The 11789-nt window shown below is 52.7% G+C and overlaps 1 protein-coding gene across 10 annotated transcripts in view; it reads left to right on the forward strand.

The window, feature by feature from the left end:
• Positions 1–8709, forward strand: part of COL16A1 (collagen type XVI alpha 1 chain) — a 51954-nt gene extending 43245 nt beyond the window's left edge. For all 10 annotated transcript variants that reach the window (XM_063625200.1, XM_063625202.1, XM_063625203.1 and 7 more), the window contains 11 exons: positions 74–127; positions 555–608; positions 2220–2270; positions 2607–2696; positions 4120–4155; positions 4760–4804; positions 5711–5899; positions 6339–6405; positions 7154–7330; positions 7532–7609; positions 8356–8709. In XM_063625200.1, the coding sequence (XP_063481270.1) occupies positions 74–127; positions 555–608; positions 2220–2270; positions 2607–2696; positions 4120–4155; positions 4760–4804; positions 5711–5899; positions 6339–6405; positions 7154–7330; positions 7532–7609; positions 8356–8558 (1044 nt within the window). In that variant the 3' untranslated portion in view covers positions 8559–8709. The remainder of the gene's footprint in view (positions 1–73; positions 128–554; positions 609–2219; positions 2271–2606; positions 2697–4119; positions 4156–4759; positions 4805–5710; positions 5900–6338; positions 6406–7153; positions 7331–7531; positions 7610–8355) is intronic.
• The last annotated feature ends 3080 nt before the right edge of the window (positions 8710–11789 follow it).

Consider the following 11789-nt stretch of genomic DNA (forward strand, 5'->3'; position numbering starts at 1 on the left):
GATGTGAGGTTGACTTGGGGTAGGGATGTCAAGTGAAGGTCTGGTAAGCTCCAGCTGCTCCTCTCTCTTGTAGGGTGACTGTGGCAAACCAGGTCCCCCTGGTAGCACTGGCCGGCCTGGCGCAGAGGTGAGGGCCAGGGATCCACACGGCTGCTTTCAGTTTGCCTTCAGACTCTGCGGAGTCTGGAATGCAGCCGCTTCTTCCTGCTCCCTGGCAGATTGGCTGCTTTCTGTCCTAAGCCTTCTGGGAGGGGTGTCACCCAACACTGCACGTCTTGAACTTTCCCCCTCCTCTGAAGGGGTGTGACTGGCTCTGCTCCCTGGAGGTTGCTGGGTCACCAACCTAAAAAGGCAGGGCCTGGCCTGCTTAGGCTGAGGATCTGCCTTCTCTACCTAACTCTCTGGGAAACTTGGGTCTGGAGGCTGGGAACTGGCCCAGCTCCTTTGGCCATTGGCGTTACCACCTATTCTGCCCAGCCCCCTCCCACCCGACAGCCACATGGTGCAAGTGAGTCAGTTTCAGTGTCATTTTTTCCTTTTTCTGGCTCCTGCAGGGTGAACCTGGTGCCATGGGACCCCAGGGAAGACCCGGTCCCCCCGGCCACGTTGTGAGTTGAACCACTTTTGTCTCTGTCTCCGTAAGAGTTAGCATTTTGGCGGGGTGGTTGGTGGCACGTAGGCTGCCATGACCTGAGAGAACTTGCCATAGGGGCTGCCCCAGCCGTGGGAGCACTGGGGCCACTCCTTCTGTGGTTTCCAGGCTTTTTGTTATTTTCTTATTTTCTGGGCACATTCAAGTTCCCTTATCAGATGGAGGGTCATTCAGTCAACAAATAATCGTGGGGCCCCTGCGCTATGCCAGGCTTGGGGGACTTGCTGATGAGCTGGACTGGGGTTGGGGAGACACAGTGACAGAAAGAGAGGAACCGGGGGTGACTCCTGCATTTGACTTGGGCAACTGGGTAGATAGATGGTGTGTTTCCCAAGATGGGGTGACTTGGAGAGGACATTTATCAAGCAATAATGAATTTCCTGTCTACTTTACTCATCACTAACATAGACAGACTGCCAGGCGGTGCCTTTGATCAGTGTGACGGCACTGAGCTGATGGGACTCCAGAGAAAAGCGAAGATACTGGCATTTTGTTGCAGCCCTGTTGTGGCTGGCTGCATAATAATTTCCAGGAGGCTTTTGGAAATGTTAAAAATAGTTCATGACCAAAAAAAAAGAACTCTCAGGCCCCCATCGCTATTTTTATGCATCTCAAGGGGTCCAGAGGCCCTGGATTGGGAATGCTATATCAAGCCTGGTTCCCCCTCACATTACAGATGACAGGGGGAGGTGCACTCAGAAGTGTGGCCCCATTGGAGACTCAGTGGGGCTGAGGCCGAGGGAGTGCAGGGTTCCGCCTCTCACTTCCGTCCGTCCAGCCCCGTCGTCTCGCAGCGTGGCAGTCTCTGTGCTAGACACTTCCGCCCCAGGAGACTGGAGATGAATAGAACAGAGGCTGTGGCCTCTGGAACGTGCCACCTGGGGGTGTTGTGGGAAGCACTATGAGAGAGACCCAAGTGCCCTGGGGGTTCAGAGAAGGTGTCACTCTGATCAGGGAGGTGACCTTTTGCACCGCAGAGGCATGGATGTAGGTATCCGAGCTAGGGAAGGGCATTTCAGACGCAGCCCTGGTGCAGCAGCAGGGACTGTCTGGGTGTTGGGAGTCCCGTGTGCTCCGGTGTTGGCCAGCGAGTGTTGGCTCCTTGTCACTGTGGATGTCGGGGTCAGTGCTAAGCCCCTGCTCCTCGCCCCCTGCTACACAGACCCCCAGCTTCTGGTCTTCCCTCCTCCACAGAACAGCAGGAAGTGGGCTGCCTTTAGGGAAGCAAGGGTCTCAGTAGCCACCTAGGGCAGGGAGTAACTCCCCAGGGCTTTGTCCTCTGCACTTGGCCTCTGGCCGTGGCTTTCAGGTCATCCCCCTCAGCACAGCCCCAGATGCTCCACTCAGCCTGGGTTGGAGGGAGGGTCCTGTGTGCCCAGGAGCCCCAGGCCTCAGCTCTGGGCGCAAATCTTGCCGGAAGCTCAAGTGCAAGACCAGAGCGAAGGAAGGTTTCCAGAGGAAATGGAGCTGCTGAAGTTTAGAGCTTGTTTCTGCTGTCAGGCCCTGTGCCTCCCAGGGGTCTTACTATTAGAACCTGTTTCTATCCCACTGACTCATCTCTCTTTAGGGGCCACCAGGGCCTCCAGGCCAGCCAGGACCAGCTGGGATCTCTGCAGTGGTGAGTAACACGCTCCGCTCTTTCCTCCCTCCCAGGAGTTTTGCCCTGCTTGGCTGTGGGCTCCATTCAGAGGAAGCTGGGGGGATGCAGAACAGTTTGTCTCATCCCCTCCTTCCCTGGCGTCAGCCTCTCCTGCCTCCAAAGATCTCGCCTTCCAGGATGTGGCAGAGGGCTTTGGAGAGGGCTGGAGGTCATCTCAGAGTCCTTCTGCAAGTTCAGGCAGTGCCACCTCTCCCTGTAGTCCCTGGCACACGATGGGGTGTCTGTCTCTGGCTACATGGGAGTCCACTTTGCCTGCCTTCCTCCCCTCTCACTGTCCCCCTTCCTATTCTCTAGGGTCTGAAAGGAGACCGAGGAGCCACCGGAGAAAGGGGCCTTGCAGGCCTTCCAGGCCAGCCCGGCCCCCCTGGACACCCTGGCCCCCCGGTAAGATCCCACATCCTACAGCATAGCCCGGGGGAAAGAGTCAGTTGGCTCAAGGCCCACTGAGCACAGCACAACATATCTGGGGTCTCCAAGGAAGGAGAGGCTGGCAGCATGGCAGGATGGCAGCGTGGCGTTCGGGCCTGAGGATCATGCTGAATTTGGAAGGACAGGCCCTGCAAGGTAGTGCTGTGCCAGGCTGCACACGAGGTCCTGCCCATGACGGTGCCTCAGCATCAACCTTCTGCAGACCCCTCGGCTACGTGTCCCTGTTCTGCCTCTTCCCCTTCCCCAGGGGAGCTTGTCGGTAACCACAGAAAATCTTGCTAAATGTCAGGAACCAGAAATGAAGTGCTGTTACTGTAACTTCCTGAGGTCCTCAGAAACCAGGACTTGGTCTCAGCTCACGTTTAACACTAAGAGCGCTGATGTATCGGTCACCGACGTGTGCCGAACGGTGGACTAAGTGCTTGCTGTGCATTTCATCTTAATCTGTGCCGCAGCCCCATTTAGTGGATCTGATTGTCCCCATTTTACAGATGAGGAAACGGGGGCTCTGCAAGTTTAGGCAGGTTGCTGGGAGTCACATAGCTAGTGGGTGGAAGAGCTCTGACTTGATCCCAGCCTGCCTGATTCCAGAACTCATGTCCTTAGCCACGCTGCAAATCTACCTCTCTCAAAAGTTCCAGACAGGTGAACCCCATCAGGTGCAGCTGATTGCCAGGGTCAGGGATGAAAAGTCTTCTGGGAGAGCAAAGGCAGGGACCAAGGTCTCCTGGGACCCATCAGGATGCTTTCCATCAACGCAGACTTTTTCTGGGGGGCAGCAGCAGTGACCGTGGGGCTGGTGGCCTGGGCTGGGGTGTTTGACTCCAGTCAGCCCATCTGCCAGGCGGGCCCAGTCTCACCACGCCTGTTCGCTCTGATTCCTGCCAGGGACCCTGCCTCCCTCCTTGCAGGCTCAGGAGCCTCCATGGCCCCTGGATGAATCTCCTACTTACCTGGCAATCAGAGTCCTCTTCCCCAGCAGCCACCAGAAGGGAGGCTGCCTTGCTGGTCTCGGGGAGGGGGCCGGCTCAGGCCATTCATGTGTTCATTCAGCAAACGTTTAACATAGATTCAGAGCCAGGGAGTGTGCAAGGTGCCGGGATCCAAGCACACAGCAAGGCAGGCACAGTCTGTGCTTCCCTTGTAAAGCTCTTGTAGACAGGGGCTGGGAGCTGTTAGGGCTCTGGGATCAGGCTGGAGTATGGGGTGGGGGTCTAAGTTTCCACGGCCTGTGCCCAGATTGTCAGAGGGTGAGGGCTGGAGGATCGTGGCCTCTGGGTGGAACAGGGGGCTGGGCTTGTCCCGTGTACAAAGTGAGGCATCTGACACCAAACGGGGTTGGAGCTCCTCACGTCTCCAATGCTTCTCTACTCCCCAGGGCGAACCTGGTACGGACGGTGCAGCTGGCAAAGAGGTACAGTTGTACTTGGTCTTCTCTGTTTCCTTGGGGATGCTTCTCGCTCCTCGCCTTGCCCTGACCCCTCTTCATTTTTTTCGGTAAACATTCCCTCTATGTACGGGCTGTCTCTGGAAATTGTTAACCCTTGTTGTCCCGGGGAGAGGAATTAGAGACTTGAGGCCAAGGATGGGAGTGAGACTTGTTTTACCTTTTTTTTTTTTTTTTTAAACCCTGTACCTGGTCAAAAAGAAACAACAACAATAATAATGATGATGACAATAACTTCCAAACAAACATCTCCTGGGTACCAGGTCTTTCCAGGCCCCCCAATATGCCACAGACTGGCCCTCTCATTCTGACTGCTCACCTCTCTTCATCTGTGATGGGGGCCCGGCCAACAACATGCTTAAACAAGGCCATGCCCCAGAGGACATCATTTTCCCTTCTAGCTGTCAGCCCCTCTGTGGGCAGGGGGGCTGCGCTCCTGTCTCACACAGAGCCTGGCTGGACACACCTGGGGGCCTCAGGCTGTGGAAGGGGCCTCTTCACTGCTCCTCCCTCCCCAGGGAGCCTCACAGATGCTGCCCGGACTTCACCTCTGACTTTTGCTTTCCTCTAGGGACCCCCTGGAAAGCAGGGATTCTATGGGCCTCCTGGTCCCAAGGTGAGTGGGCACTGGCTGGGCTTGAGAGGAGAAGCTCATGAGTGGATGAAGCCCGGCTGCAAGTTACGGCTTTAGCCACAGAGAGGAGACACAGGAAGGCCAGTTGGCAGGGGAAAAAAATGCAGAACTTGGAGCAGGAAAGTGTCTGAAAATTTCTCACATGGGGTCATTAGCTGTGGTTGGGGGGAAGGAAATCTCCAGTTCATTCACTCACTGATTGGCTGATTAATTCATTCATTGTTTCCACTTCCTGAGCACTCCCTTGTTCCCGCTCACATTCCCGGCCCTTGTCCTGGCCTCAGGTAAACAGAGGTCCCTGAACCATAGGTGCTCACGATAGACCAGTCACACTTACACTAGGGATTGGCAAGTTTTCCAGAAGACATGAGACATAGCGCTGTGGGATGAGAGCGAGGAGCACCCAACCCAATCTGGGGAGTCGGAGACGCTGCAGAGAGAACGGGAACACTTCAGCTCAGGAGGGGTGCACTGGGTAGAGAGAGATGAGGGGAAGGGCATTTCAGGCCAGGAGGACCACAACAACACGGCAGAATCAGAGAATCATCACCAGTGAGGTCTGGTGGGCGGCAGAGGGTGGGGAGAGGAGGCTGAGGAAGGAATGACCAGGACCACATAATGAATGGCCTTGCATTCCCGGCCAATGAATGAGTGCTTTATCCTGAAGACATTTGGGAGCCATCAGAATTTCTAAGCAGGGAGTAACACCAGGAGAACTGTCTTCTAGAAGGACCACTTTGGGGCAGTGAGGTGGAGTGACCTGTCAGAATGCTGTGGTCACAGTCTAGAGGGAGACGCTGGGGGCCCAGTGGGAGGATGGAAAGAAAAGAGCAGATTGGTGAGACATCATGATGTAAATTTGACAGCACTAAGTATCTATCTTTGTAGGGTGATCCAGGAGCTGCAGGACAGAAGGGCCAGGCAGGAGAGAAGGGGAGAGCCGGCATGCCTGGTGGACCTGGCAAGAGTGGTTCCATGGGGCCTGTTGGGCCACCGGGCCCTGCAGGAGAGAGAGGCCACCCTGGAGCTCCAGGGCCTTCGGGGAGCCCTGGCTTGCCTGGTGTGCCTGGCTCCATGGTAAGGGGGAAGGCTGGCAGCCGTGGGCACTGTCCCATAGAGCAGGCATGTGGGGTGGAGCTCGGACCATCTTCCAAGCTCCTGCTGACATTCTGCGGGAAAGAGCCTGGCTCCCATAGAGGGCAGCTCTTAACTGTGTGTGGAAGGGTGGGGATGACAGGACCCTCTCCCCAGAAAAATGCACTTAAGCACAAAATGTTTTGTACCATATCTGGGTGGTTAGGACTTTGGATTAAGAATCTACGGAGGTTGCTGTGAGCCGAGATCGTGCCACTGCATTCCAGTCTGGGTGACAAAGTGAGACTCTGTCTCAAAAAAAAAAAAAAGAATCTGTGGCAGACTCCTCGGACCTTTGCCTTCCTCCCCATCCTTTATTTCCACAGAGGAAAATGCCAGGCTTGGAAGTATAACTGAGGCAGGTTTTCTTCTCTTTCTTCAGGGAGACATGGTGAATTATGATGAAATCAAGAGGTTCATCAGACAAGAGATCATTAAAATGTTTGATGGTAACTGGCAGCCAGCTGGGTGGCAGTGGGTGCTGCCTGCCCTTCCTTGTGACTTCTCTGCCCTGCCTTGGCCTCTTTTTCCTTAAAGCTCAATGTCCTCCTGCTCTCACCCTCCACACACTCACAGGCCTGGGGTTGACAGGCAGATGTTCAATTATCCTTCAGACCTTCCTTGTCACCTGCTCTGTTCAGAGATAAAATGATTCCCTCCCGCATTCCCCAAGCCCCCACTTGCGCAAAGGAGACAGACAAGAAAATTGGTATCAAACGAGTCTGCCTGAAGTGAGCTCTAAATACAGGGGCGAGCGGCACTGTAAGATGGCTGGGGTGGTTTATTTGAAGTGTTTTTTTCTGTTCATTTGTTCATCCAACATTGATGTGCCAGGGACTGGGGAAAACACAGGCCCTGTCCTGAAGGGGCTGGACGTCTTGCTTGGGAAGCAGACCTTGAATGCCAAGCAGGGAATCCGGACTTTATTCTGAAGCCAGCGGTGAACTAATGAGGGGCGTTGGAGCAGAGATGCCATAGTCAGATCTGTGCTTTGGAAGGATCTCCATGGGGAGCGATGTGGAGGCCAGGATGTGGGAACCCCCTTGCGAGATCCACCCCCATACTCCTTGCCCTGACATCCCTGTGAAGGAAGGCTGCTGTGGACTCCATGCTGGTGACCTATATGCAGCATCTGCGGTCATTCTGAGTCCCTGGGGGACCCTCTGACCTGTCCCTGTCCTTGTCCTTTTTTTACAGAGAGAATGGCTTACTACACCTCCAGGATGCAGTTCCCCATGGAGATGGCGGCGGCTCCGGGACGACCAGGGCCTCCAGGGAAAGACGGCGCTCCGGGCAGGCCAGGCGCTCCAGGGTCACCTGGGCTCCCTGGTCAGATTGGCAGAGAAGGACGGCAGGGCTTGCCAGGAGTGAGAGGTAGCTCTGCCCTACAGTTCCCAAGGGACACGTGTTGTTCTTTGGGGCAGGCCTAAGTATTCTATGAGGTCTGTTGTGAATATGGGATGTGTGTGTGTATGTGTGTGTGTGTGTGTGTGTGTGTGTGTGTTTCAAGTAATCTGACTGGCTGTGTCATTTTTCTGCTCAGGGACAGGACTTATTTTATTTCTTTTGTTCCAGGACTGCCTGGTACCAAAGGTGAAAAGGGGGACATTGGTATTGGCATTGCAGGAGAAAATGGTCTTCCCGGCCCCCCAGGTAGGAAGTACCACCATTTGAGACCATGAATCCAGAGCAGCAGAGACCCCTTTTCTTTCTGTTTCTTCTATGACACAGCTGTGTCAAACTCCAAATAACGACAGGCCAGTCAACCACATTTATAGGAATGCCATTGTGTGCAAGACACTCTGCCAGGGCCTGTGGGGATGTGGGGGCGGAAGACTCAGTACCTGTCCTTAAGTCCTAAATTGGGCTAGCATGACGCAGTAGGAGAGAGCTGCATGGAGGTGGGGCCGAGGAACTCGAGTTCAGGTTCTACTCAGCACCTCACTGGCTGTATACCTTGAAGAGGCCACTGAGGCCCTTTGGAAGTCCTCTCTAAGATGAATGCTTGGCTATACAGCCTGAAAGAGAATGGCCAAAGCCTGATGACCTGGCTCTGAGACCCAGCATCACAACTTACCAGAGGTGCAACCTCTCTGAGCCTGTGTCCTCATCTACAAAATTAGACAATAGCTTCTTTCTCAGGAAATTGTGCAGATTCAATGAATAATGCATCAAAAGCACTGAGCCCTGTGCCTGGCACATGGAAGTTCTAAATAAAACTTGCCAGCAGTATTGTTACTGTTAAATCAACGTGAGGATCAGACTAGGTCTTCATGAAAACATGTGGTAACTTGAGAAACAGTCATCAAATGTAAGGTATTATCTGATGCCATTATGGCTTTTTTTCCCCTTATGATCTGGGTCTTCTGATTTTCCCTCTGTGGCCCTTCCCTCCCTAGGTCCTCAAGGTCCTCCAGGCTATGGCAAGATGGGTGCAACAGGACCAATGGGCCAGCAAGGCATCCCTGGCATCCCTGGGCCCCCGGGTCCCATGGGCCAGCCAGGCAAGGCTGGCCACTGTAACCCCTCTGACTGCTTTGGGGCCATGCCGATGGAGCAGCAGTACCCACCCATGAAAACCATGAAGGGGCCTTTTGGCTGAAATTCCCCACCTGCCTTTGGATGAAGGACTCCGTTGGGAATAAATGGCCAAAGCTTATAGAACTCTGTGACAGGTTGTGAATGTTTTTGTTGTTGTTGTTGTTGTTTTTAATTGCTGTTAATATTTTTTAAATAATAAAGAAACAAAACTATCTGCCCTTTCCCTTCCAGTGGGTTCCTCTGGCGCTGCAGCCAGAGCTCCCTGTTGTCCTCCTTTTCTCATTTAGTCCCAGGATCAAGAAAGGGCATTTCGGGTACAGGGGCATATACCTGTGGTCCTGGCTATTCAAGGGGCGGAGGTAGGAGGATCGCCTGAGCCCAGGAGTTTGAGACCACTCTAGGCAACATAATAAGACTCAGTCTCCAAAAACTAAAAAATGAAGGGTATTTCCCTCTTTGCCTGTGGTCAGCCAGTAGCGCTGTGGGATTCTGCTGGATGGGGGCAGCTGATGATCCTTTGCTCCCCGGGATCTTGTGCCCTGTTCTTCATGCCTACGTCTCTTGAGTTCGAGAAGGAGCATCATTCAGCCCCTCCTCTCAAGTGAACCGAAGCACGTTGGAAGGCCCCACTTCCGGCTTTAAAGGTCCCTCCCTATTTGATTCCCTAAAGCAACCCGTGTTCGGTGCCCCACCCACTCTTTGCCCATCCACTTCACCTTGTCAGTGTGACCCAGAGCCTGTCCGGGTTGCACCCTGGGAAAATGCCACCTGGTGCTGAGGTGTGTTCATCTGCCTGGAAGCCCTTCCAAGCATGAAGGCGCTTCTCGATGCTCCAGTAATTCTATGATTAGAAAACCTGTGCAAACAGGAGAGAAGACAGGCTCCAGCTCTGTCCTAGGCAGCCAGGGAATGCTTCTCTGGGAAATGAGATGGAACCTTCTGCCTGTACCAATGCATGGCCCCGTCACTAGCTCTCCATAAGTGCTTCCAGCAATGACTTTCTGGAGGGCAAATAACATCTCCTGTTATTCTTCGTTATTCTAATATATGTGGTACTTTTCCTGTACATCTTAGCCTAGGCCTTTAGAAACAGCCAGGTTGTATCAGTACAAAGGGGTCGTGGGCAAGCCACGAGCAGATCTAAGCTCATGGTCCTCAAAGTCCACTGGAAGTTTGGTGATCTATCTGTTGTCTCCTTCTCCCTATGTAAAAAAGGCTAGGAAGGGGAAAAAAAGACAGTGAATTGAATATTATAGAAACATTCTCTCTTGAGCTTCTTCCCTCTCCACTTTTTAGATCGCTTGTCCTGATGGGCTGGCCCCAGCTATCTGGAAGGTTTATTCAAGTTGGATACACTTCAAAGGACTCAGAGCAGGCTCAGAAATGTACCCAAAGTCTAGATGCTTATCCAAACTGCCTGAAGCCTTCAAACCGGCTGTCAAATCTCTGCAGAGCTGGTATTTCTAGCACATTTCTGAAAATTCCCTTCTCTAGTTGGGTCCCAAATACCAGGAGACCAGCCTATTGATGGCTTTTCAGAACCTTTGCCCTATTTTTTTTTTTCCTGCCAGGAGCAAAGGTGTGCTGGTGGCCAGAAGAATGAAATCGGACTCCTGAGCGTGCCCGAGTATCTCATGTGATGTTTTTAGATAAAGGAGGAGCTGATTCTTTTTTCATCCCTCCCCAGCTATTCTCAGTTAACCCTGGTTCTAACATAAAACATTAAAAAGCAAAGGCATCATTTTTGCATTGAAGTAGCGGCCAGGTTTTGGACAGTGGAAGAGGACAGATGTTAAAGCACTCCCATTGGAAGGCCAGCTTCCTCTTTCAGCCTAGTCTGCCGAGTACCAGCTGATGACAGGCCTTGTGGTGAGGAGCACGTTGGCGCCGGCAGAAAGAAAGAGACGCAAGGACCAGCTGTGGAATTGAGCAGGTTGGCTTTGAAGGCCAGAGGGGAAAAGCTACTGAGGAAACATCAAACTCATCTCCTTTAAGGGTCACCAGGGAATCAATCCTTATAGAGCAAATGATGCCTTCTTCACTTTTCTTCCTGAGTCAAATTCATGCTACTCTTAAGGGATTCTACGACAGGCTAGGTTTAAGCTTTCATGATTTGAATGCATGTCTCCCCGGAGTTTGAAATTGCTGTATTTTCTTGGACCATGAAGAACCAGATGGAAAGCTGAATTTTATAGTCTCTTCTGTTATGTGGTCAGCAAAAAATCCATGGATCTTGCTTATCAGTTCAGGAGCTGGGTAAGCTGAAGAGAAAGCAAGGAGGGGCATGTGTCGTCCATCCCTCCTAGGCAGCCTTTGCGCGTTACAACCCCGTTATCCTTCTGTCTTCATTTCTTAACCTACTCCAGGCTTTCGAGGCAGCACACAGATCATTCAGATTGGAAAAGTCTAACTTGATGAGTGCATTCCTCTTCCTACTTTGTCCCAGGGACTCTACTAGGCTCTGGGGATCCCAAGGCAAACTACACAGATATGGTCCCTGCCCCCACAGCATCCACAGGGAGAGCAGACAGTTAAACAAGCACCTACAGTACAGTGGGATGATAGGGCAGTGCCAGGTACAGGAGAGTGCACAGCTGGGGAACCTAACCGTGTCTAGACGAAGAGATGGATTCAGGCAGAGGGAACAGCATGTGCCAAGGCCCAGAAACGACTGGGTGCAGCAGGCTGAGTGACGGGAGACAGGACAGTGTGATTGGATTTTGGAGCATGAGCAGGGGAGACAGTCGGAAGCCCCTGGTGGGTTTCTCACAAAGGTGTGTCGAGTCAGGTTTGCTGAGTGGGGAGCCAGCTGATGGCAGTGTGAAGGGTGGGGCTGGAGGGTCCTTAATTTGAGAAACCCTCTGCTCAGTAAGATGGAGAAAAGACTGCTGTGTATTTATTCTGCAGAGAAAAATCTAAACTTTGATGCTTCTGGAATTTAAATCTTCCTTTTTGTCATAATATTTTCCTCTGTCGCTTGAATTCAACAGAATCTAATTAGACTCTTTCTTCATCTGGGGTCTGTTAACCCCTTTACAAGACTAGATTTTTTTTTTTTTGGAGGTCGGGAGATGGAGTCTCAGTCTGTCACTCAGGCTGGAGTGCAGTGGTGCGATCTCGACTCACTCAATCTCCACCTCCCAGGTTCAAGTGATTCTCCTGCCTCAGCCTCCGGAGTAGCTGGGACTACAGGCACAAGCCACCATGCCCAGCTAATTTTTGTATTTTTAGTAGAGACAGAGTTTCACCATGTTGGCTAGGCGGGTCTTGAACTCCTGACCTCAGGTGAGCC

This window comes from Symphalangus syndactylus, chromosome 12, assembly GCF_028878055.3.
Source record: "Symphalangus syndactylus isolate Jambi chromosome 12, NHGRI_mSymSyn1-v2.1_pri, whole genome shotgun sequence".
NCBI classification, from domain to species: Eukaryota; Metazoa; Chordata; class Mammalia; order Primates; family Hylobatidae; genus Symphalangus; species Symphalangus syndactylus.